At 39.0% G+C, this 27,609-nt stretch overlaps 1 protein-coding gene across 1 annotated transcript in view; it reads right to left on the reverse strand.

Annotated features, from left to right (window-relative positions):
• The window catches only part of LOC119048771 (phospholipid-transporting ATPase FetA-like), a 99,751-nt gene that overhangs the window by 17,163 nt on the left and 54,979 nt on the right, over nucleotides 1-27,609 (reverse strand). The window contains exons 9-17 of the mRNA XM_037144551.2: nucleotides 27,007-27,079; nucleotides 26,562-26,632; nucleotides 25,475-25,557; nucleotides 24,488-24,646; nucleotides 21,913-22,001; nucleotides 13,552-13,748; nucleotides 11,217-11,425; nucleotides 8,867-8,910; nucleotides 1,125-1,290 (exon numbers count right to left, since the gene is read on the reverse strand). Coding sequence (XP_037000446.2) covers nucleotides 1,125-1,290; nucleotides 8,867-8,910; nucleotides 11,217-11,425; nucleotides 13,552-13,748; nucleotides 21,913-22,001; nucleotides 24,488-24,646; nucleotides 25,475-25,557; nucleotides 26,562-26,632; nucleotides 27,007-27,079 — 1,091 coding nt within the window. The remainder of the gene's footprint in view (nucleotides 1-1,124; nucleotides 1,291-8,866; nucleotides 8,911-11,216; nucleotides 11,426-13,551; nucleotides 13,749-21,912; nucleotides 22,002-24,487; nucleotides 24,647-25,474; nucleotides 25,558-26,561; nucleotides 26,633-27,006; nucleotides 27,080-27,609) is intronic.

A 27,609-nucleotide genomic window follows, 5' to 3' on the forward strand; every position in this document is an offset into this window, starting at 1 on the left:
TTCTTATCTCATCTCTGCCATTCTTAGCTATAGAATTTTAGGCAAGTCATTTAATCTCTTTCAGCCTCGGTTTCCTTCAAACCTGGGATCATTTTCCTTGTTCTCCTTACTTCGGAGGGCTGTTGTGAGCATTGTGGGGGGTGGTAGAAATGAAAGCGATTTGCAAAACTATGGTAATACACAGATATAAGGTGTTACTAATAGCTGTTTTATATGAAGAGTCCATTAACTTTAAATCATGTGATTTATTTGGTTGCCTAAATTATTGTTAAGAAAAAAGTCTTCTTCATTTATAATCAGTCATTTCTCATCACTACTAAAAAAGGTTTGGATAAATTCATGGATGATACAGTTATACAGGTGAGGCAACAGCAGGTTTAGAGTTGTTTGCATGAAAAATAATGCAATAATTAATAAATAATAATACAAGAATAACGTCTGTGTTTCACGTCCTCACAACTGTCAGCCTACTGCTGCCCCACCTGTGTTTGGTTATTAAAGAAATTAGAATATGTGGGGGCACCTTCCTGCGAAGTTACAGAAGGACAACCCTATTCATCCTTCGGGAAGTCTTGTCTGAGACCGTGGGGCTGATCTTGGGAACAGTCCAGATGGACTCTATCACAGAATATCACAGGGTCTCAAGATCAGAAGCTCCCTAGATAGCACAAAGTTTGCCCCCTATCCACTGACTGAATCTTTTTAAGACCAAGAGGTTGGTTTTTTAAAAAATTTAATTTATTTATCTTTAGAAGGGAAGGGAAGGAGAGGAGAGAAATATCAACATATTGTTGCTTCTGGTGCATCCCCTGCTGGGAACTGGACTGCAACCCAGGTACGTGCCCTGACGGGGAATCAAACCCTGATCTTTTGGTTTGCAGACCCGTGCTCAATCCACTGAGCTACACCAGCTACGGCTCCAAGAGCTTGCTTTTTACTTGAATATCTCCACTGACCAGGAGCTCATTACTTAATGACTATCCATTCCATCGTTGGGGTGCACTTCCTATTAGAAGGTTCTTTCATAGATAGTCATTACAAATGATATCAAACCACCCCCACCTCCAACCAGCCTAGACTCTATGACATATTCTCAGTCCACAAGGCCTCAGGTTTCTCCTCACCTTTCACCTTCTCCTCTGGCATCACAGTATGACACAATGAGAGTGAGAGGAAAAACAAGTGCACCCAGCAATCTCCCTTTTTCACTGCTTCCACCAAAGTCTTGTCATAAAATGAAAACTTAGGATCAGCCAAGTTGTTGTAGGAGAAGCTGACCTGTTCTGTTTTCTGGAACACATAAGCCAGAACAAACTTCTCAGCAGCAGCTTGACACTTTGTAGTAAAAGGTCAATGTGGGAGCAATTTCTGCAATGTAGTAAGAACTCTTAGGAGGATGGGGAGAGAAACAAGATAAATGGAGGAGACCCTGTGCTGCTTTCGAAGGCCTTTTAGCTCTGATCTGGATCATCCATTCATTTGGCCAGAAAAGATCCATCCCATAAGAGACAAGCTGAGCACTGCTTGGCAGGACCTGCTTACTCCCTTTCTCCACCCCCACCTTCTGCTATCCTGAATGACCAATGGCTAGCTTCAGTCTCTACTCTTTCAAGTCCCAAACCCATATAATCAGACACGAGGATATGAAGGGGTGACTGCCCCCCATTAGTAAATGGTATCTGGAAAAGTTTTGTCTCTGGCGATCCTCTGCCTGATTTGGGGAGCTGGGAATCAAACTGAGTCCTGATATCACTATGACACTGGGTCAGTGATATTGCTGTGTTACACTATTCCTATTTAAACCCACAAGGGGGCTAGAGAGGAACACTGCAAGACAGGGCCAAGGCTGTGTTGTCAGGCATCTTCAGTACATAGCACTTGGTCCAGATTTCATTTTGAATCATTTTACTTGACCTGGCAGCATACCTGACTCCTTCCTGCCTCTAACCTGCATGGTCCTTGACTTTCCCTCAATCTTTGGACCTAATATTTACTACCATTTTCCTGGCTATGACATAGATGTGACCCTCATTATCCATTTTAGCTGGGCTACTGGAAGCCATCTTGGATAAACTTTTTTTTTTCTGGTTTAATTTGGCTCTGAGGCTCTCTTATCACCACCCTAGAGTGTGATATTAACAGATTTCCCCAGCCCATACCAGACCTCCCAAGGATACTCCTCCAGTCCTTTGCAGTTGTGGTACTACTTGGGCTGCCCCTCAATATGTCAAGTACAGATACCACTGTCCTGCTGGTTTTATGTTGGGGTTAGGGAAGTTTCTAGTGAGCTCTATGGGCTCTTTTCCATATCCCATCTAGAAGGAGTTTTATCATAGCTATGAGGAAGTATGGTCAGGTCCAGAGCCATGCCCTAGACCTGGGCAGCCACAGGGTTGTGAACTCTGAGAAGTTTGTGGGTTCCGTAATTTAAGATAAATCATCATATTGCACTCCCCGAGGCTTTTCTATAAACGGGCTCTTGTACTGGCACTGGCATGTTCTTTAAAACTGAAAGCTGGTGAGTGATGAGCAATAAATTAAAAGGCAGGCATGAAGCTGATCCTACATTAGCATCTTACATGCAACAGGGAGTCGCTGTAATTTTCTGCTGAAAGTGACACAGTGTGATTTGTGTCAGAGAAAGTCCTCTGGTGGCAGCATGGGGAATATGCTGGAACTAGCAAGATGAGAAGCAAGGAGACCAGTTAGGAGACCATTCAGTAATCCACAAAATAAATGATGAAGTAGTGACAATATATATCAAATTAAGGGGATAGTTTGAAAAAATAGGGAGCTAGAATTGATATAATGTGGCTATGAGGAGCGAAAGAGTTATATTTCCTAATTGGGCCCTTTTAGCCTTGGCCATGGATGGGGAGGGAGCTATCAAGAGTACTTGGATATATGGATCTGGAGGTCTTCAGTCAGGACCTCCAGGGAGGTAAAGCCATGCAAATACATGAGATTATCCAGGGAGATATATAGATAGAGAGATAGAGAAGAGGTACAAAATAGAGCCCTAGGGAACAGTAGCACCTGTGGCCAAGGAGATGAACAAAAGCAATCAGAGAGGGGAGAGAGAGAGAGAGAGAGAGAGAGAGAGAGAGAGAGAGAGAGAGAGAGAGAGAGAGAGAGAGAACGAGAACAGAGCTATTTAGAAGCCAAGGGACAAGAGAGCTTTAAGAAAAAGTAGAGTGAAAATCTGCAGAGGTGTTGGGTAAGGACTTAATAACAAGGTAGTCATTTAGTGACCTTGGCTAGGATAGTTTCAGTGGACATGATAGGACAGAGTCTGATTACAGGGAGTAGGTTGAAAAATGAATTAAAGTTGAGGAGTAGGAGATTGCTGTAATGGCCTGTTTAATTATATTACTCCTCCTTTATTCTGCCAACTGTTAGAAGTTAGAGAACACATCTTTATGTCTTGTTCAAACCTTTAGCACTTTCTCAGAGTCTGACATGTGGCTGATATTGAATAAATATTTTTGAATGACTGATGGTGACAGACATGGCTAGAGGGTAATGTAGAATGAAGGAAAAGTTCTAAGTATTTTTTAAAATATGATTAAAAATAAAATAAAAATTTATTAGTGGCTACCTCTGCTTAATGGGCTAAGGGTTATTTTAAATCATTTATTTAAATTTAGATTAAATCTTAATTTTTTACTGCTCTAAAAAAATCAGAAAGTACAGAATTCCCATGTACTCCCACTCTCCTTTCTACTTCAAATATCCCCTGTTAACATCTTACTTTAGTGTGGTACATTTGTTACAACTGGTGAACAAACACTGGTATATTATTATTATGAACTAAAGTCCACAGTTTACATTAGGGTTCACTCTGTGTACACAGTTCTATGCATTTTAACAAATGCATAATATAATTAATCCACCATAATGGCATCACACAGAATAGTTTCACTGCCCTAAAATTCCCTGTGCTTGCCCATTGTTTTATCCTTCTCTTCACCTCTCCCCAAACTCCTGGCAACCATTGATCTTTTTGCTGTCTTTATAGTTTTACCTTTTCCCAGAATGTCATATAGGAATCCCACAGTATGTAGCTGTTTCATATTGGCTTCTTTCAGTAAGCAATATGCATTTAAAATTCTTTTTTTTTATGGTGGTTTGATAGTCCTTTTTTTAAAAAGAAAAAAATCCTCACCCAAGGACATGTTCATTGATATGAGAGAGAGAGAGAAAGAGAGAGAGAGAAAGAAACGTGAGAGAGAAAAAAAATGACTGACTGCCTTCCACATGCACCCTGACAAGGGACTGAACCCGAAACCCAGGTATGTGTCTTGGCCAGGAATCAAACCTGCAACCTTTTGGTGTATGAGAGGATGCTACAACCAACTAAGCCACCTGGCCAGGGAGATAGTTTATTTTTTTTTATTGCTGAATAGTATTCCATTGTATGGATGTAGTAAGCATTAATTAAAGTAAGAAAAGGGTTGAGTGGAGTGGAAAGAATCATTAGGGAGTACGTTTCAGGTAATAATAAGGAGGGAATACAAGACTGACTGAGATTCCATAAGAAGTAGGAAGGGATAGAATCAGAATATATTAAGAGATTACTATTTAAAAAAAACAGTGATACTTCTTTTTGGGACTGAACAAAAGGAGGTAAAGGTAGATTCTGATGTATGTATAGAAAAAGGTGTTTAACTGATAGTTTTGGATTTTTCTCAGAAAAGTAGAAGGTGGTATTGTCTGCTGCATAGTGGGGAGAGAAGAGGGTGTGGTAGAAGGCCTGAGAGCAGTGAATTTTGGAATAGCTTAAATGGACAATTAAGAATTAAGCTGATCACAAACAGGTAAAAATTATCCAATGGCAACTAAGCCCAGAAGAGGTGGAGTCTCTGAATTTGTAATGGCTTGTGATTGCTACAACATGTTTGGCACTCTACATTAAAAAGAGAGAAGAGAAGATGGCTTGAATAATTCAAGGTTGAGATTTGTTGGGTGATTAAAGGGGGAAAAGAGGGCTACTAAGGTATTTAGAATGCTTATGGCTTTGAGTACAGATTGGAGCAATATAGGAATGGAAGTAAAGTCACAATGGATTGATAGACTGGAGAAAACAGAGAGCTGAGGGTTTTAAAATCTTTCTGAGAGAAGAAAGCAGGCATACCAGGAGTCAAATACCAGGAGAGCTGGAGGAATTAAGCTTTAATTAGAGAACATGACAAGGGAGTTGACAGTTTCAGGGTAGTACAATTCTCGATGGTACAATGTGGAAATTGTGGATATAGACTTTTTTGAGTCCAAGCAGTCAACTGAGAGACATATTCTTTCAGATATATGAAAGCATTTGTGGTGATGGGTCATCCATAAAGAAGCCAATACTACCCAAGATTACAGCAGGGACTGGGTAGAGAGGGAAAATGTTTTCCTAGTTTAAAATTCCTCAGTGATTTCATCAAAAATGGGTGCTGTACCTTATCAAGTGCTTTTTCCACATCTATTGATATGATCATGTATGTAATTTTTGTCTTTCCTTTTGTTCGTGTGATGTATTACACTTATTGATTTGCGATTATTGACCATCCGTGCATCCCTGAGGTGAATCCCACTTGATCGTGATCTTCGAGTCAGCATGGATAGATCTGGAGAGCATTATGCTAAGTGAAATAAGCCAGATGGTGAAAGACAAATACCATACAATCTCACCTATAAGTGGAACTTAATCAACAAAACAAGCAAGCAAGCAAAACAGAACTAGAGACATTGACATAAACAACAAAGTGACAGTAACTAGAGAGGAGGGGAGAGAGGGATAACGGGGAAAAACAGGGGAAGGGCCATCAAGGAAGATGTATAAGGGACTCATGGACAAAGCCAAAGGGTGGGAGGGTGGGAGGAGGGATGGGTGGAGCAGAGGGAGCATGGGGGAGAATAGAGACAACTGCACTTGAACAACAATAAAAATATATTTTTAAAAAAGGTTAAAAAAATTCCTTAGTGAATGAGGTGAAGAAGCCACAAGATTTGTAGGTGTCAATGACAAGAGGAGTTAAGAGTATAGCCAGAAGTCGTATGTACCACAGGAAGAAAGATTACATGAGGGAGAAGAGAGATGTGGTTTAAAAGTCATGCAGAATAATGAAAACCTTACCTTTAGGCTTTTTGTATATGCAGTGTAAGACATGGAGGGAAAGTCATGTTTCAATCAAGGAAGGGAGAAGAAAGCATTTTTTTAAAAGATTTTATTTATTTATTTTCAGAAAGAGGGAAGAGGAGGGAGGAAGAGAGGGAGAGAAACATCAGTATGAGAGATACATGGATCAGTTGCCTTTCACACACCTCTAACTGGGGACCCAGCCCACAACCCAGACATGAGCCCTGACAGAGAATTGAACCAGCAACCCTTCAGATCACAGGCCAGTGCTCAATCCACTGAGCCACACCAGCCAGGGCAAAAGTATTTTCATGAAGAGATGAAGTTGTAGTTAAATTTGTTTACGAGAGAACAAAGATGCTCAGAAATGATCAAGCTGAAAATGTACTTCAGTCAATTAGTAATGGAAGAAGGAGGAAGGGGCAAGGGCAACATTTTACTCCCTGGAAGCTATAACCTGGTTTATATACCCAAGGTCATTAGCAGTCTTCCCGGAGGAGGATTTAAGGCAAAACACTGGTTTTATTTTCCCTTCCCAATGTCTTTGGATGGATACAGGGCAGCAATTTTCAACCTTTTCATCTCATGGCACACATAAATTAATCACTAAAATTCTGTGAACACCAAAACTTATATTTTTTGCCAATCTGACAAAAATTGGTATAATTTTGATTGATTTACAAAAAAAATACTAGTAATTACCTACCCTTTTTGCTCCAAAGTGACTTTGCAAAATATCAGGTGACTACACTTGTACATAAGGATTTCTGGTACCAAGAATTAATGAATCAGATGCAACATTATTATGTCATGTGACCAAGAAGCTGTAACTCTATTATATGACCTACATATTTATGGTTTAAGATAGGACATTCACACTGGATGGCTATTGCTGTGTTGGTTGTCATTTTTTAATTTGACAACCTAAGGGAAAAGATGTTAATGCCTCTGACTAAATTGTCAGCTATTGAATATTTTAATTTTTTTTGCAGCACACTGGTTGAAAATCATTGATATAGGGGGGAGGCAGGAGTTGGGAGCTTGAGTTAGTTGAGTGCTGCATTAATCAAGTGGCTAAGGGCTTGGAATTAGTTCCAGCAGGAAAGGGACAGGTGAGGAGTATCCATAACAGAGGAAGCCCTATGAAGGGAGACCTAAAATCACATCCATGAACAAAAGCTGAGATCGATCCAACATTGGAGAAAATAGTAAAAATGACCAGCTAGAGATAGGAAGAATAAATAGGGAGATAGCTTTATAATTGTGTAGGTTAGGACAACTACGTATGTCCCAAATCCTGAAGCTATAAAGAAAGAAGACTGATAGATTTGATTACATAAATTAAAAACTTTCACATAGCAAAAAAATAAACAAAAGTCAAAGGACAAAAATGGGAAAAATAACTGGAACGTGGCAGGCAAGAGAAGAGTTGTTATTTTTACTATATAAAGACACTTTTAAATAAGAAAAAATGGCAAAGACTATGAACAGGCAGTTCACAAAATAAGTATAAATGGGTAATGAAGTGATTGGGAAGGGGAAGGAAAATAAACACATAAAAATGACTCAACTTGAATCAAAGAAAGTTGATTACTAGTAATCAACTAGTAATCAAAGAAAGGTAAATTAAATAATGTCATTTTTTCACTAATTAAATTTCTAAAGATTAAAACATTGTTAATATCTAGTACTGACAAAGATATGGGAAAAAAGTAATTCTCATATATTTTTGGTGGGATTACATACTGATGCAATCTATCTGGAGGGCAATATGGTAATATAATATTAAATGCATTAAAATGTGGCTACCCTTTGACCAACCCACTTCACTTCTAAGACTTTATTCTAAGGAAATAATTATCAGAAGAAGAGACAGAAATTATGTATCAGGGTGTTTACCACAGGCTATTTATAAAAACAAAAGGAAATGGAATAAAGATAGGGCTTGGCTAAATTGAGGCACATCAAAACAACTGGATACAACACTCATTCGAAATGATGATGCAGACTTTACTGACATGGAAAGAGGATACAATATAGTGTCAGGATACATTATAGTGAATAAAAAAAGGCTGAAAATAGCATACATGCTGTGGTTCTTTCCTCCCTGCCTCCCTTTCTCTTTTCTCATCTACCAACCAATCACATCGAGATGTATATTCATGTGAATACATGCACATGAAAAGCATATTTACATTGGTTATCTACACGGGATTGAGTGACTTTAACTTTTTTCTTCATACATTTTCCTACTGTTTGAATTTTTTAATAGTGAGCATAGATGATGATGATGATGATTAATTATACCCTCACTTGAGGATATGGTTTTTGATTTTGGAGAGAGAGGAAGAGAGGGAGAGAGAAACATATGTGAGAGAGAAACTTTGATTGGTTGCCTCCTGTATGCACCCCAACCAGGAATTGAACACACAACCTAGGTATGTGCTGCGACCAGGAATCGAATCTGCTACCTTTTGGTGCATGGGATGGTCTGCCGACCAACTAAGTCACGCAGCCAGGGCAGATTATTTTTTAAACAGAAAACCCCTCCAATAATGCTGTTTTCATTTTAAAACACAAACCCAAATCTCTTCAAATCAACACAGGTCATTTATATAACGCTTTCTGATATTACGGGCCAATAAAAGCTTTAATATTTTAGGGACTAAGGGAGCTCCAACTTGTGTTAAAGATGCTGCTCGCTTAGCTCCCACATGCGCTCCTCAGGGAGCTGGGACCACTCACCTTGGAGACGTCCACCCTCTGTCCATTTTCGTCATAGACAGCACCTGTTGGTGAGTAAACAGAGCAGAGACTTGACAAGGTTTTAAAGAAAGGTTTAACATTTTTTATTGTGGTAAAATATATATAACAAAATGTGCCATTTTAAACACTTTTAGTGTACAATTAAGTGACATTAATTACATTCACAATTTGTGAAATAATCATCATTATATTTCCAAAACTTTTCAGCATCCTAAACAGAAACACTCTATTGCTCTCTATTGCTAGCCCCTGGTAACCTCTAATGTACTTTCTGCCTCTATTAATTTGCCTATTCTAGATATTGCATATAAATAGAATCATAGAATATTTCCTTTTTGTGTCTGGTTTTCTTTGTTTTTTTTTACAGCATACCATTTTTTATATTTAGAATTAGCTAGCTGGACTGAGTTTTTGTTGGCAATGTCCAAAGCATCAGAGTCTGGAGCCAGTTGAACATATGCTTTCTTCTCCCCATCAGGCCTGATCAAGGTGTTGACCTTGGCCATGTCAATATCCTAGAACTTCTCAGACTGTTTGATCCAGTGCTTGTTGGCCTTGACATCCACAATGAACACAAGTGCATTGTTGCCTTCTATCTTCTTCATGGCTGACTTGTGGTCAGGGGAACTTGTTGATGGCATAGTGCTCAAGCTTGTTTCTCCTGGGGGCACTGCTCTGAGGATACTGAGGCTGCCTTCGGAGCCACAGTGTCTCTGGCTGCTGGAATGTGTGTGGTGTATGGATCTTTTTTTCTGTGGCTGTGGATGCCTTTTAGCACTGCTGTCTCTGCCTTCAAATCTTTTGCTTTGGCTTTGGCCTTAGCTTTGGGAAGGGCAGAGGCTTCGGTTTTTTTGCTTTGGGCTTATTTCACTTAGCATAATGTTTTCAAGATCATCCATGTTGTAACATGTGTCAGAACCTCATTACTTTTTATGACTGAATAATATTCCATTATATGGGTATATCACAATTTGTTTATCCATTCATCTGTTGAAGCACAGGTGGTTTACTTCTACTATTGGGCTATTACGCATAGTACTGCAATTAACACTAGCATATATCTATCACTGAATCCTGTCTTCAATTTTTTTGGTATATACTTAGAAATGGAATTCCTGTGTTATATAGTAATTTAAAGAAGGGTTTTTGAAAGCTTATTTCTTTTGATTTTATCATCATAGACTTTCACTCAGGCCATTTAGCCCTCAATGTTACAGTAAGTTCCAGTCCCTAAGCCAGTGGTAAGAAGGTATCTGCTTGGGTTCCAACTCTTCTCCCTTAAGTGTGAATGAGGTGACACTGGAAATTAGTCACTGGATCTATGAGAAACTTCTTACCTCAGGAAGCCCTCCAGTCAGAAAAGTTACCTAGAAGAAATGTGAAAATAGGTCTAGAATATTTAGGATTCTAGGCCAGTGGATAGTACAGACAGAATGGGGGTGGGAAGCAGTCTGAGGCTAAGCACAGAACACTCATGACCCTCTTCAACCTTACACAGTATACGGTAAGCTCTAACAATAAGCCAGAGAATAAGACCCTCACCCAAATCAATTCATCCAAAAATAAGTTTTCAGAGTTTATACATATGAAACCTTGTTTGGCAGGCATAACTGGAAATATTGGAGTGCTTGGGGTTTTTTTAAAATTTGAAATATTAAATTATTTTAAAATTCAGGTGAAATTCACAGGGGCATTTAGTGCATTCACAGTGTTGCACTGCTACCACATCTCTCTAGTTTCAAACCTTTTTCATCATCCCAGGAAAACACCCCACGTGCTCTTGCTTTTTAGATGTGATCATCTTCCGCTGCTAGTTGGTGCACCAGACATGAATACTCACACACATTAGGACACTATCACAAAAGCAAACTTATGGATAAGATAGGAAATAAATGAGGAATTGGGCATGGGAGACACTGAGCAAACTCTTGACTATACCTTGCTGGCTTCTCTCAAGATGTTTATTGGTCTGAGAGAGAATCAGGAAATTAGCAGCTTCAGTAAAATGCTGGTTGCTCTACCTGACTTAATATGAGAGTGAGCTGACATTCCCAAGATGTTAGATATTCCTTGAGGACAGAGATTAAGTTTATATATGTTGGTATGTGCAATGTCTAACACAATGGATTGCATCTACAAGGTACTAAATAAACACTTTTTGAATAGCGCTGAATGGGGTAAATGATCTATGCTTAGTGAACAGAGAAAGCTATGAGAATAAGAGGCAAATGTGAATTTCAGAGGCATATAGACTTAGAGCTTGATTAATCTTGAAAACAATCTGCAAAGTAGCTCTCAGGACTCAGGGAAAGCAGGAAGACATGCATACCATATAATGTCCCATTAATAGAACACTTGTTGAAAATCATGACGTTCTGAGTCAGGGTTCCTGTTTTGTCGGAGAACACGTATTTGACCTGGCCAAGCTCCTCATTAAGGGTGGTGGTGTGAGCCTGTGCTGGTGTGTTCTTTAGGGCATAAAACATCTTCTGATCCCAGTTGATATACCAACTGTTGCCCAATCTTATTATCTCAACACTAAGGAGAAAGCAAGAAAAGAAGGGTCCTGGGTCAGAGCAGGACAAACAAATACATTATCCTGGTTTCCTTACCAGCCCTGTGGTAGGTCAGGGCAGGCACCTGAAAATCCTATCAGAGTGTCTTCCTTGGGAACTTATTATCAACCAATCTCAGATCATAGCACCCCTGCCATCAGCCAACCCCCCGTGCTTCTGACTGTGACCATTATCACAAAGGACACTGCCATCTGGATCCAGATATACTTGATCACTTTTGCTGGGGCATTTCCCCTTCGCTATTTCTTTTTCCAAAACATATCTAGGAAAAGTCACACATTTTGAACTTCTGCAGTAATACAAGGCAGAATTAAGAGCTAATAAAAGGCTGCCTCGGCCTAATTAGACAATTATTGCTGCTATCATGTAAATCCATTGGTGGGGGGAGAGAGCTTCTTTATTTCAGAAGAAGGGAAGGATCAGTGAAAATCAGAAAAGCTTACAGGAGCTGACCCTCTGATGAATTTTGGGGCAGAGACAGCCTACCTGTGCAGTAGCTTCTCCGCCTAATAGCCTCTTCATTTCATCTGACCTTTTCTCCCTGTTGCCTTTGTCACATTTCTCTTCTCTTCCAAATAACATGCCTTATAGATGCTTTCTGGTTAACAAGCATCTTCATTTGAAAACAGTGGAGACTTTTAAGGGGCCTTCTTCTTATTACCATTCATTTGTACTTAATCTGTGTTACTTTAGATTGCTTCACTAGTAACCCCTGAGATGGCTGCACTGAGCAACATAGATTTTTTGTTTGAGTTGAGGGAGGAGGTGCTCAGGCCCCATTTTTGACTCTTACTTGTTGTGGCCTCCCTTCCTTCACTGTACCAGCCACAATAGCAACCCCTCTAAACAGAATAATTTAATCACATCAATTCTTTCCTTAGAAAGATCTTTGTTGCTTTCAGGATAAAATCCAGACTCCTTGGCTTTATATCAAAGGTGTCCTGGGTCTGATCCTAAACTATCATCTAACATCTTAGTCTAGATTATTCACTGTTCTATGTCCAGATAAAGCTTTAAAATTTCTTTAGACCTTTGCGCATGCTGATCTTTCTACTCACAATATTCTTATTTTCTATGTGGTGAATTCTACTCTTTTCTCAATTATGAGTTTGATTATTATCTTTTTCTATAAACACCTAAGGCTTTCCAGGCAGAAAGAATCCATTGCTTTTCAAGGTTCCCATAGCATTCACATATATATTTCTATTGCATAAATTTTTTACATTGTACCATAATTATTTCTTTGTGTATCTGTTTCCATGCTATGTTGTAAGCTTATTTAAAAGAAAAGGCTGTCTTACTCATGTTTCTTTCTCTAGCACCTAATATAGTGCTTGAAACATAGTAAGTGATCAACAAATATTTGTAAAATTTGTAAGATCACTTAGATAGGGTGCTTTTCAGATCGGAATGCCATGGTACAGGGTTTAGGAAGCCTGGAAAAAAGGATGTGAAAATGTGTTGGGGTATGTGTATGTGAGAAGGAATGTTGAAATAGATAAAGGAGATCAGAGTAAAGTAAAGACTTATTTTACTTATTTCAATATCTGTCCAAGATGCTCATGAAAAGGGGGAAGGAAACATTCTTCTTCTTCCCTTCTCCAACTTTTAGGAACCAGAACGTAGGTCACAATTACACCTGTCTACCATTTTCTCCATTGTTTCTATGGGCAAGTGCATTCTGAGTTCTGATTTACAAACCAATGTTCAGACTCTGATTAATAAAGTATGGGCTGCCTGGCTTATGCTTCAGCATCACAAAGTTTATGTGTATTTTTTGTAATTATTTCATGTGCTTGTATGTCCTATTTTTTTAGTCACTTACATGATAAGCTATTTAAGGACAGGGACAACTTTCTTTTTGTATAATCCGTATGATATCTAACACAGTATTCTGGATATGGAAAACATTTATGCAATCTATAGATATTTCTCAGCATGTTTTGTACACCAGACACTGTGGAAAGTAGTAGGTTAAAGAGCACATAGTCTATACTTTCTAAAAATTCACTCTCTAGTTGGGGAATTAATCATGAATTATGAAGTCAGCTTCTCTACCTGTAGCCCAAAGTGATCAAAGACGCCTACCTGACATAGAGTGAAATAGGCACCATGGTGTTGAGGATAATGAAGTAGGACCAGAACACGAAGGTGGCAGAGACAACTGATGAAGAGACATATTCCTTCCATGGCAGAACATTCTGGAAGTAGTAGCCTTTCTTGCTCTCCCAAATGCCATGCCCAATTGCTAGGATAAAACACATGCCTCCTAAAAACAGAAAAATCTAGGAATAAAAAAAAAAGAATTAACATCTAAGGCATACATTACTTTAGTTCTGCCTTTTGGAGCCTTATCTCTCAAAAGGCTTCTCTCTCTTCTTGAAGAGTGAGGGGGCCTAGCGGGGCTGTAGTTTATAGGCTCTAGGCAGTAGTACACAGGACAGAAAAGAAAGCCCAGTGGGAGATATTCCTGGGATTTTAAAGGGATATGCTAATAACTAAAATATATTAAATACTAGTTAAGTTCCAGGAACTGTGCCAAGTACTTTACATATATTATTTAATTTAATGTGTATAATACTCCTCTTTTAATAATAGATGAGGAACTTGATAAAGAGTAGAAAAGTATTTTGCCTAAAGTCATTTAGCTACTAATGAGGTGAGACAGGTTTGAACTAGTTCTAGAATCTAACCTCTTTAAAAAATATATATTTTATTTATTTATTTATTTTTAGAGAAAGAAGAAGGGAAGGAGAAAGAGTGTGAGAAACATCAATGTGTGGTTGCCTCTCAAGTTTACCCCACTGGGGACCTGGTCTGCAACCCAGGCATGTGCCCTGACTGGGAATCAAACCAATAACCCCTTGCTTCACAGGCCTGTGCTCAATCCACTGAGCTACACCAGCCAGGGCTGGAATCTAACCTCTTAATCACTCCATTAATGAAGTGAGGTGCTGCTTTAACAAAAGTCTAAAATGTGTGGTATTGGCTTAGCCATTGGGGATGGGTGGGTGGTAAGAAACTGATAAAAAGGCTGAAAATATGGCAATCACATTAGCAGTAAAGATTTTGGTAAAACTTGAAGACAGACCATGTGTCTGCTGAAGCTATATAGCTCTAAGGGAGGTGGTCAGAAAGACTGAAACTATTTGTGTTGACTGCCTTTGACAAGATATTAAAAGAAAGAGACAAACTAGAGAAATTGTCCAGTTTATAAGCAAAAATGAAAAGGAATATGGGGAAATTTGGGTTACAAAGGGCTGAAAAAGCTATTACATTTAGAAACTAAAGAGGAAGAGATACAATTAAGAACTTAAGCATACAAGCCCAGTAAGTCTTTCCAACTGAATCCTGCCTGGAGGCAAAGTTGAGATTAAAGATGATACCTTCTTACCCAAGATTATTGCTCCAGATGACCACAGTTTTCTTGCCATTAAGTTGAGAGAGAAAGCCATGGAAAGACAAGGAAGCAAAGAAATAAGACAAATTTGAGAACTACACGTTTAGAAAAGACCTCGAGAGAGAGGAGATAACACTCTGGGACTCCTATTACAAGGCCAGCATTACCCTGGTACCAAACCTGGTACAAGAAAAGAAAACTACTGGCCAATATTCCTGATGAACATAGGTGCAAAACTTCTCAACAAAATAGTAGCAAACTAAATTCAACAACACATTAAAAGAATTATACACCATGATCAAGTGCATTTAGACATTAATTAAAAAATCAAAGAAAACACAAATAAATGGAAAGATATCCCATGTTCACGTATTGGAAAAGTTAACATTGTTAAAATGTCCATACTACCCAAAGCTACCTATAGATTGAATGCAATCCCTATCAAGATGCCAATAACATTTTTTACAGAAATAGAAAAATAATCCTAAAATTTGTATGGAACCATGAAAGACCCAAAATAGCCAAAGCAATTTTGACAAAGAAGAACAGAGCTGAATGCATCATAACCTCCTGATTTCAAACTATATTACAAAGCTATAGTAATCAAAGCAGTATGGTACTGACATAAAACCCCCAATTCCACTTTTGTGTGTATATCCAAAGGAAATTAAATCACTCTTTTAAGACATATTTACACCCTCATGTTTACTGCAGCATCATTTACACTATCCAAGACATAGAAGCAACCTAATTGTCTATCAACAGATGAACAGATAAAGAAAATGTGGTATTGTATATATACACAATGGAATATTATTCAGCCATTAAAGAAGAAAATTCTGCCATTTGTGACAATGTAGATGAACTTCGAGGGCATTATGCTAATTGAAATAAGTCAAACAAAGACAAATATTGTATAATTTCACCTGTATATGGAATCTAAAAAACACAAATTCATAAAAACAGAGAGGAGATTGGTAGTTTCCAGAGGTGAGGGGTTGTTGAGGGAAATGTGCAAAGGTGGTCAAAGGTACAAACTTCCACTTATAAGTTTTGGGGACATAATATACAGTATGGTGACTATAGTGCAAGAGCAGACAGCCTCTCATTTAGCAAATCATTGTATATTTGAAAGTTGCTAAGGGAGTAGATCTTAAAAGTTCTTACCACAAAAATTATAACTTTGTGAGGTGATTGATGTGTTAACTAACCTTATTATGGTAATCATTTCACAATATATACATTTCAAATCATTGTGTAGTACACCTTAAGCTTACACAATGTTATATGTCAGTTGCACCTTAATAAAGTTGGAAAACATTTTTTAAATTATGTAAATAAAATAATATAGCATATATTCTTTTTTATCTGGCTTCTCTCACCCAGCATAATTATTCTGGGATTCACCCGTGTTTTTGCATTTACCAATTGCTCATTTCTTTTTATTGCTGGTATTGTATGGATACCACACAATTTGTTTCTAATTTATTTTTTTATTGGACATTTGGGCTCTTCCAGCTTTTGACTATTACAAAGCTGCATTGAACATTCATGTACAAGACTGCATAGATATATGTTTTTATTTCCTTTGTAAATATCTAGGGGTGAAATTGCTGGGTACTACAGTAAATGTACATTTAACTTTTTAAGAAACCTATTTAAACGGGCCCTGGCTGTGTAGCTCAGTTGATTAGAGCATTGTCCCTGATATTGCAAGGTTGTGGGTTCGATTTCCGGTCATGGTGCAATCAAGAAGCACCCAATGAATGCATAAATAAGTATAACAACAAATTGATGTCTCTCTCTCTCTTTCAAATATAATAAATAACTGACCAATCAAATGGTTTCCAAAGTAGTTACAATTTTACATTCTACCAGGCATGATATGCCCTCATGCCTCTTCAGAATACACGTGTGAGAGTATTGTGAACCTCCTCTATGACCACTGAATGATGTGCAAAACTGTGTCATTTGTCACAAAGTGTGATTACTTGAACACAGTCTATCCCCACTGCTAGATGATTGGAGGGCTCATCTTTGAATTACTGATGGGAAAGTAAAGTATTTGAAGATGAAAGGAGAAAGGCAGGAAGAGTAGGTCTAACTAAGACCATTCTCAGAAAATGAAACTTTAATAAATTTTTTATTATGAAAATTTTCAAACATGTATTTAGGTACCATATTTTTTGGACTATAAGATGCACCCCCCCCTCCCAAATTTGGGAGGAATAATGATTGTTAATGCTGCTGTTGAGTTCTGTTTACATTTACATTGGTGAAATATTGTTATTTATGTTATTAAATATTTTACACATTTTTTACTTCAAAAGTTTTTTTCCTATTTTCCTCCTCTAAAACCTAGGTGCATCTTATGGTATGAAAAATAAGGTATATAAATAGTACGCTACAACAATCATCAATTCATGGTCAGTATTATTGCATCCAAATCTCCTGTTCTTGTGCACTCCTTTTTGTTTTAAGCAAATTTCTCACATTATATCATTTTATCTATAAACAGTTTAGTATGTATCTTTAAAGGATCTTATTTAAACACATAACCAAAATACCTTTGTCACTTAAAAATAAGAAATAAATTCTTGAAATAATTTAATATATGAGATTTGAGTGCTGGGCCATGGATAGGGAACAAAACAGAGGAGGAGTGAGATGAAACAGAATAAAATCTACTTTGATCCTCAGCCTAACACAGACTCATACTGAGTAGTTCAGTTCTTTGAGATAACGGTCCCTATGAGGCCCTCCTTCTCGATCCTACTCCCACTTCCCTACCCTTCTTTTCAGTGAGTTGGGTGAAAGCAAGGCTCTCCTCATGGTGCAGACCAAACCTCAGGGATGAGTTCTACTGGCTCTGCCTTCCTTTTTGGATCGTCTATGTGGGCTATATTAAATTTGGGACTATATTCCTCTACCTGCCACTTCTCTAGGCCCTACATTATTAGCTCTATTAGGGAAAAATGGGGATGGTAAAATGATAAGAATAAATTATTACCATTATATTTATAACATACATATATTTATGACTTATTTATTACCCACTTTTAGAATAAATCATTTTAAACCCCTTGGAGCTGTGGGAGAAAATTCTAGGGTAACCTTCAACACCCTGGCTCCATCCCTATTGCCTAGATAACTGAGAATTACCTGTGGTTTCCACTGGTGTGCCCTGCCTCCGTTGTTAGACTATGCATCCCCCAGACCAGATCTATCTGCTCACATTGAGCCACTAGAAAGGAAAATCACCACTATCAGACCACGCCCCAGAGGACAGGGCTTCCCCATCAGCATGAGGCCTTCAAGGGTAGGACGAAGTGTGCTCTTTCCTCATTCCGAGAGCTTTTCCTGCCATCTTGAAGCTTTCTAAGTCCTTGCACATGGTCTGTGTTTCTTATTATTGTGATGGAGTTTATTAGTACTTTGTCTCTTAAAGTTTCACTTTTGCTTCCTTTCTATAGGAATAAATAAGAAATTAGTGTTGCTACAAACCCCAAAGGTTATTTGTTTATTACCAGAGCCAGTCAGACCAAAGATGCTTGAGCAGACAGCCTCTCATTTAGCAAACAGTGGTTCCAGTCAAGGCTGAAATGATACTCAATTTTGTCATTCTTGACAAAAATGACCAAAAACTAAGGCCATCACTGTCACAGTGGGGCTCCCAGGCTTAAGAGGCAGGCTGTAAAAAAAAAAGTACTCCTTGTTCTTTTGGTCCTTTACATCTGTGCTTTTAATTGTGCCTTATCCCAGAAGTGTATCCTGGATTTCTGGCATCATTCCAATCTCAAGCACCCCGCTTCTCTGCCCCATAAGTACACCTGTAGTACTTAGCAGACCACCGTGCAGGTGGCATTGTCACTGCAAGTGGTCAGTGACAATGGGGAGAGGGAGAGGGATCAAACTCCAGTTCAACTGTGGGCTCAATAGGAAGCTGCTTTGCTAAACATGATTCCGGTGTCTGCCAGATGTTCCACTAAGAAACATTTCCAAAAATGGGAAAAAGTGTTTAAATTAGGAAGGATTTCTGCTTCAACTTCAAGAAATGAGATTACACCTAACTATATTAACACCGTCCTGGCAAAAACCCCATGTAAAACTGCTGAGCTGATAAGAACCCAGCTAATTCAAGAACATTTGTTCATTTAATAACCATTCAAAGATATTTCCTGAGCACTACTCTGTGCAAGGCACTTCTGTGAATATGGAGATGGGTATGACAGAAGCTCTACCTAGAGGCTCACTAATTTGGGAGCACAGATACTCACTATTTCCAATAACTCAACAAATAATAATGAAGCCCCTGTTACGTGTCATGCACAGTTCTTGGGATTGAGAACAGTGGTGAGAAAAGACAATGTTCTTACTCTCAGAGAGTTTATAGTCTTGAGGAGATAGGTGGGCAACAGAAGAGTTAAGAAATGGAAAGATGAGGACTTCCATCAAGATGGAGGCACAGGTGGAAATGCTTTGCTTCCTTGTACAACCAATCTAAAAACAACAAAGTTTTAACAACAATAAATGCAACCAAACCACAGAAAATCAAACAATACGGAGTCCGAAAACAACAAACAGCTCAGCTAAACCGGTGAGAGGGGCGAAGCCAGCAGCGGAGTGGGTTGGGCAAAAAAGATCCCCTAACCCGGGTGGTACCCAGGCAACCGAGGGCTCGGATCGCAGGTGCAGGGTAGCTACGGGCTGTCCCAGGAAAGGCGTGGTGCGGCTGGCTGTCTGTGGTCCCGTATTTGCGTGTAGATAAACCAGTGAAGAGACAGTATTGAGACAGACCACACAGGCCCCGGCGCAGGGCGGTGGACTCACACATTTGCCCTCAGATAAACAGGCAGGGGTGAGCTGTGAGGCGGATCTGCCAAGCGGAGAGGACCGCCATCGCTCCCTCTCTGACCCCGCTCCCACATACAGCGTCACAAACCAGTGACCTGGGCAGCCCCGCCCTGGTGAACATCTAAGGCTCCGCTCCTCAAATGTAACAGGCACAAAGAGATCAAAACATGGCTCAAGAACAACTCAGAGCCCCAGAGCCAATAAATCTAAGCAATGAAGAAATAGCTAAACGTTCAGATGCACAGTTCAAAACACTGTTGATCAGGATGCTCACAGAACTGGTTGATTTTAGCCATAAATTAGAGGAATATATGAAGGCTAAACTAATTGAAATGAAGGGAAATGCACAGGAAACCAATAGTAATGGAAAGGAAACTGGGACTCAAATCAAGGGAGTGCACCAGAAGGAAGAAAAAATTGACCAAACAAAAAAATATGAAGAAACAAGAATTCAAAAAAATGAGGAGAGGATTAGGAACCTCCAGGACATCTTTAAACATTCGGATGTTCCAACATCCGAATTATAGGGGTACCAGAAGGGGGAAAGGAACAGCCACCAGTGGAAAACTTATTTGAACAAATAATAAAGGAGAACTTCCCCAATCTGGCAAAGGAAATAGACTTCCAGGAAATCCAGGAAGCTCAGAGAGTCCCAAAGAAGTTGGACCCAACAAGGAACACACCAAGGCACATCATCATTACATTAGCCAAGATTAAAATGAAGGAGAGAATCCTAGAAGCAGCAAGAGATAAGGGGACAGTCACCTACAAAGGACTTCCCATCAGACTGTCAGCTGATTTCTCAAAAGAGACCTTACAGGCAAGAAGGGGCTGGAAAGAAGTATTCCAAGTCATGAAAGCCAAAGACCTACAATCAAGATTGCTCTATCCAGCAAAGTTTTCATTTAGAATGGAAGGACAGATAAAGTGCTTCTCAGATAAGGTCAAATTCAAGGAGTTCATCATCACCAAGCCCTTATTATATGAAGTGTTAAAGGGACTCATCTAAGAAAAAGAAGATAAAAAAGATGAACAGTAGAAGGACAGCAAACTCACAGTTATTAACAACCACACCTAAAACAAAAGCAAATTAAGAGGACAGCTAGATCAGGAGTGAACCATAGAAATGAAGATCACGTGGAGGGTTAGCAATAGGGGAGTGGGAGAAGGGGGGAGAAGGTACAGAAAATAAGTAGCATAGACAGTAGATAGAAAATAGGGTGGAGGGTAAGAATACTAGGGGAAATATAGAATCTAAAGAACTTGAGATACGTGTTCATGGACTAAAGGGGGAAATGGTGGGGGAAGGGCGTGCAGGGTGGAAAAGAATGGAGGAGGGGAAATAGAACAAATGTAATGGCATAATCAATTAAAAAAAAGAAAGTTTATGTAATCAAGTACAGGCAGCACTGGAATGCTTGGTGATGTGGAGAAATTGTGTAAATGAAGAAAGTAATGTCTGTATCTAACAAGAATAAAGGCAACTTGTGTGTGATTGGAAAGAAAATAAATGATTAATTAACCTTTAATTTAAATTTCTGTTATCAAAGCTGATTACTTTCTATTGCAGTGCTTTTCAAATTTAAATACTTAGCAGCAAAATCCTCTATTTTCTAACTGAAATCTTATAGAACTGATAAACGTGAAGCTGCTCTTTTTGAACTAGGAACCTCAGAATGAGGAAGCTAGAACAAAATCCAACTCATCACCTCTCTTTCCCCTACAGCAGCCCTTTAACTCCTCTAAGGAAATAGAGTTTGAAAATCGTCAGTTCAAGTAAGGTGTCCTACTAGCTAAGCAAGGTTTTATTAAAGTGGTCATGAGTCCAACTGGTTATGAGAAAATAAAAACATGTCTTAATTTCTAAAGCAGGGTCCTTGAGGGGAGAGGGGCAAAAAGGGACTAAATGGTAATGGGAAAAATACAATTAAAAAAATTAAAAATATATAAAGCAGAGTCCTTGATCCACTCTAAAAAATCATAACTGTCCTCCACGACAGAAATATAAACTAGAGAATCCCTTATCACTTGGCTCTATTCTTTTCTGCTTCAGGTATTAGTATGCGGGGTTCTAAAGACTGACTTCTTGAGATTTTCAAACAACTAAATTCCAAGTTGGAAATACCAGCTACTCTTATGGAAGGGAGGGAAGTATGTCTATTTGTAAAGAAATAGAAAAACAGTCTTTAACTCACCCAGAGTACAAGGACATTCATGAGATGGTCTATGTGTGTCCGTTTGAAGGAGGACTTCCCACTGTTCTGCATTAATTTGGTGTCTGGTCCTAAGTGAAACAGGGAGACACCAGCTCTTAGAGTCACTGAATGTACTCAGAGCCTTGAAATTGGGTTAGAATGTACCTTTATGATCGCCTAATCAAACATCTTTCCAGTCCCAGGCAATAAAAGTCTTGGAGAAAGGCCCATAGTTGGTGCCAGTAACTCAGAGAATAGAGTTTGTTTCTAAGGATAATTCCAATCACTTCTGCAAAGTGCGGTAATGCTGGCCTCTCTCACTGCAGCACCTTAGATACGTAGTCTTTCACAGATGAGCTAAGTCAGAATAGGAGCCACAATCTTCTCTCTCATTACTATCTAGTTTATTTACCTTAGAAAGGGGATTTTCTGATAAAGAGATTGTCACTTTTTTTTTGGGGGGGGGGAAACACTGTTGGACCAGGTTCTATGTATAGTTTCTAATTTGGAAAGAGAGAAAAGAAAAGGCAATGGCAGTGATTTCTTCTGAGGTGGAAGCTGGGGATCTAAGACTTCTCTGGGGTTGAGAGGCAGACTCCGTATTCTCCCTGATAAGGCAGAGAGTAAGCAGAAGTAAAAAGCTTTTAATGGCCAAGGGACTAGAGTTGGAAATTACTGACCAGAGATACAGCTGGAGAGAAAAGTTTATTTTATTTTTGTTAAATAATTTTTATTTATTGATATTTTTGAGAGAGAGGGAGAGAAAGAGAGAGAGACTTCTTGTTACACTTATTTATGTATTCACTGGTTGCTTCTTATATGTGCCCTGACTGGGGAACAAACCCACAACCTTGGCATATTGGTATGATGCTCTAACAAATTGAGCTAGCAGGAAGAACTCGATTTGCACTGCATACCTCTCACCAGTTTGCCTCTGCTTTGAGCTTTCCAAAGCCCCCAGAGATTTTTCACTACCATGTAACCAACAAAGAGTTAGAGGGAAACCTTAACCTGACTTGTGCTGGTTGGTAACCTCACTGCCGTTGCTTTAGGGAAAAAAACATTTTGCTGAAAATTGAGCTTTTTATGTGTGATGATGTGTGTGGGTACCTGCTTAAGTACAATGAAAAAAAGTCTACTTCAAATCTTTTTGAGGGAGGACTAGGCAGCCTGGAAGCTGCCACTTACAGGTCAAAAGCCAAGGAAGATAGTTCCACCAAGGCCTCCATGGACTCTTAAGCTTCTCTCTAGGGTTTGGATCCCATTATTTTCCATGGAAGTGAGGCATCTAGGATTGCCCTGTCTAGGAGTAAGTTCTCTAGAAGGGGAGCTCTGAGTTGAGTAGAGTTCACTGTGGTGTCTTCCCTGATGCTATCTTCAGAATCCCCATCTTCTTACTGTGGTTGTTGTCAGCACTGCCCACAGTAACTGAGGGCATAGGGCAGCACTGAAGGTTCTGTCATTTTCCCAAGCCACATCATAGCCCAAGAAAATCCCTCACTAAGTATAAGGGATTATGGTTCTAAAGGACATCTCAAGAGGCCACTGGCTAATATTCCACTGTTGTCTTTCCTCTGGCATGAACCCTTCATATTGTATTTTATATTCTTCTCTATAATGAGCACTGTGTTTATCCTCTCCTCATGAGAGTAATCCACATGTACACTTTCCCTTTTCACAAATTCCCCTTTCACACACCAATTCTATGTGCACTTCTCTATGTATGCCTTCTCATGTCCAAATCTGATTGGAAAGACTCATGAATGCCCTGTGGTCTTGGAACACAAAGCCTTCCTCTAACAATGGCAGCACTGATATGTTGACAGCTCATTGCTTGGGAAAAATTTTTTTTCTGTTTTTTTTTTTAGAAAATATATTTTATTTCTTTAAAATTTTTTATTAAAGTATAATTGTCTCCATTTCCTCCCCACCACTTTCCCCAACCCTAGCCATCCCCACCTCTTCACCTCGATCCTACCCCCATTTGGCTTTGTCCATGTGTCCTTTATATATGTTCTTTGATGATCCTTCCCTCTTTCCCCCTCATTATCCCTTCCCACCTCCCCTCTGGTTCCTATCAGTTTGTTCTTTCATTCAATGTCTCTGGTTATGTTTTGCTTGCTTATTTGTTTTGTTGATTAGGTTCCACTTATAGGTAGATCATACGGTATTTGTCTTTCACTGCCTGGCTTATTTCACCTAGCATAATGCTCTCCAGATCCATCCAAGCTGTTGTGAAGGGTAGGAGCTCCTTTCTTTCTGCTGCATAGTATTCCTCTGTGTAAATGTACCACAGTTTTTTGATCCACTGATTTACTAATGGGCACTCAGGTTACTTCCAGCACTTGGCTATTGTAAATTGTGCTACTATGAACATTGGGGTGCATAGGTTAAAACTTTTTCTTAAATCATCTATCCATCCATCCATCCCCCTTTCTATCTGTCTGAAAGCCATAGTGTTCTGATATATATCTGAGTACTATCTACATCCTGAAACTTAAGCACCCATAACTTGGCCATGAATTGCACCCAGCTGGCCGGGGGTCTAACTGGGATTCCAGGGAGACAGACGTACCAGTATAAATAACTAGGCCATAGCACCAATCTGTATTCCTGATAACACATCCTCGGAGCAGCAACTTGTCATGGTCCAGGATGTAGTTTTTTCCCTTATAAGTCAGTATTCCTGTGAATCTGTCCAACTTATTATTGGGAGATTCACACTTCACTTCCCCTGAAAAAGAAAAAAGTATGAGCTCCAGCTCTGTAATCTTAGGTAGAAGGAAGTTTAACACAAAATAGGGAAACATCTCTTTTGAAATACATACACATCTTTTTCCTATCCTCTTTCAGATGCTGCCCATTTCTCACCCACTCCATTTAGAAAGGCAGACAAAGGTTTCTGGGCATCAAAGAGGAGTAACTATATTTGTGACATGGGTTATCCAGAGAGCATCATGGATGAGAAAAACCCAGGAGATAACTTATCATTATCAGTACTGTCAGATCATATGAACTCTAAACCTGAAAAAATTTAAAAACTATGTAGCTTAAAGAAAACCTAGTGTTTTTTCAAAAATGAAAATAATGAGCTTCTCCTGATTAGTAAAGCAAAATATACCCTTTGTAAATATATATACAATATTAAAGGGAGAAAGAAGTTAATTTTACCCATTACCTAGAGATAAAAGTTATTAACATGTTTTGAAGTACATCCTTCCAAGTTTTTCTATACATGTACTCATAAACATATATATATTTCAAAAAGCAAGTTTATGCTATATATATACTAAACAGTCTATTGTAATGTTTTTCTACTTATGAATATCTTGTAAATATTTTTCTTGTGTCAATAAATATCAATTTGAATATTGCTCTTAAAAAGTTGGATTGAATGTGGGAGGTGGGGGTAGGTAGGGCAGGGGAGCATAATGGGGGGAAATGGGGACAACTGTACTTTTTAAAAAGTTATACAGAATTCACCATATGAATATAGCATACTCTATTTAGCCAGTCCTCTACTGATAAAAATATGGGTGGGCAAGCCTATATGCTAACTCACCATCAAAGGCAGACAGCAAATTCAAGTTAGCTTCCATTTGACTGGTAACTGAGAGGGCCTGTTTCACTTTCAGGTTGGTTTCACTAGAGAAAAGGACACAGTCACCAGCATACCGGGAACATACACAACAGCACCAAGGTCCAGTTTCTCTTACGTTTTCATGGAGTTTTAGAAAGTAGATGTTGCCAACAGAACTCCACCTATAGGTTGGAGCAGCATGAGTCACTCCCATTATTTTCTCTCAAGGACATTATTGAGGTGGGATGGCTCTAGAAGGCCACTGGTGTCAGTGCACTGACTCCCCTCTCCCACTGCAACACATCCCCACTCTCTTAACCAGCCCATGAGATCTTGCTGGACAGGTGCTCGAGCTGAAGAGACATCACAAAACGACATGGACAAGGCACCTGCTCTATTCAAGAATAAGAAACATGTCCTGATAAAAACCTGCACATGGCTTCAAGTAAACATACTTCTTACTTCATAAATGTTTATAGAAGTCATGAAGGGATACCAGTTAGCCATTTGCTGATACAAGAATTCACTGAGAGAGAAGCAAAAACAAGTCACATTTCATGAAGCTTGTGGGCACCAAAGGTAATACTTGTAAGAATACAGATCCATACAGAACTCTACAGGACAAGCTCTCTGAAGACAGACGGTTTCTACCTTAAATTCTTTATAGAACATGGTGTTTGATCAGTAGATAATTACTTCCATACTTATTTTTCACCTCTGGAAACTTTGGAACTCTACTTTAAAATTTTATAGTTCTGTTAACCCCTTTCCTGTCACTCAGCATTAATAAATATAGCCAGATAGAGTGTCTAAGTTTAGCGATGGAGAATACGGAATTTATTTGCCCAGATAATTTGCCCAGTGAATGCTCAATTATTGCTATCTAAAGCTCATCTTTAGACTTGAGGTCCCAAGAGTCTGGCCTCCTATCTTATCTGGATATTTCTAGCCTCTGTGGTACTTTGATCTGAGAATAAAGTTCATTCTCTGCATCATGTTCTCCCTCCATGAAAAGTCACTCTACGCTGGCTTGGTCACCTTAATGGACCATTAAGGAGGGAACACTTACCCATCCAGTTCTGCTGTTTCTATATACGTCAAACTGCAGGGCTCACTGCTAGAGAGTAACAGTATGTCAGCCTGTGGTCAGAAAAGTCAGAGAAGATAAGGAAAGCAGAAAGGCAGACTTTTAACACTGCAGTGTGACAAGAGCAGTTACCTCAGGAATAGATGTTCATCCTAAGAACTTTACAGACATTTGGTTTACTTTCTTTGTCTAGGACCCATCACTGCTGCCACACACCCCTCTCATCAATAAGCCTCACGTTACATGTAGCTATAGTGAGAAGTGGACAAGAACAAGCTTATCACAGGCACTGTTGATCTCTGGATGCAAAATGAGGCAGGTGAAAGTCATCAAAAGCAGTGGTAGTGGAAGTGCTCAAAGGGCTCCCTGTATTCACTCCAGCCAAAAAAAAAAAAAAAAAAAAGCCACAGTCCAAAGAGGTACTCACTGTAACAGGCTGATTATTTTCTAATTTTATTATATCTCCCACTTGGATATTCATCCATTTTTTCTTCTCCATCCTGTAAGAAAATAACCCTTGAAAGCCTGGTCTGAGAATTCCCCCAAAGCCCTGTTTTTGCAATCAAGAAAGAAAAAAAGAAGAAGAAGAAGAAGAAAGCTGAGAGGAAGTCAAGGCCCAGAGGAGGACCAACCAGTTTGTGATGCATTGGTGCTACAGTCAAGAGTGGGGTCCATTTTTTCAAATTCCAGGGTTATAGTTCTTTAAACCTTATTACACATGCAATATTCTTTGAATGTTTTAATATAAACATAAGTCCTTGTTGCAAAATCACTATTTATATATCCTTGAACCTATTTCCTTTGGTTTCAAGTATCATCTCTGCACAGATAAACCTCAATACCTTTACTTATTTTGTTCCTAATGTTCAAATCTGGGTGATGGCATTAAAGGGTAGTGGCTATAAGCTTTGGAGAAAAACATCTGAGTGTTTTATTTCATCTTGATTCACAAACTTTGTTCTTGGACATTGTAGCAATGTGTCCCAGATTAGGGAGAGGGGGAGATAGCCCCTGCTGATTTAAAATATTC

This window comes from Artibeus jamaicensis, unplaced genomic scaffold (assembly GCF_021234435.1).
Source record: "Artibeus jamaicensis isolate MK-2021 breed Jamaican fruit bat unplaced genomic scaffold, CSHL_Jam_final scaffold_1964, whole genome shotgun sequence".
Lineage (NCBI taxonomy): Eukaryota > Metazoa > Chordata > Mammalia > Chiroptera > Phyllostomidae > Artibeus > Artibeus jamaicensis.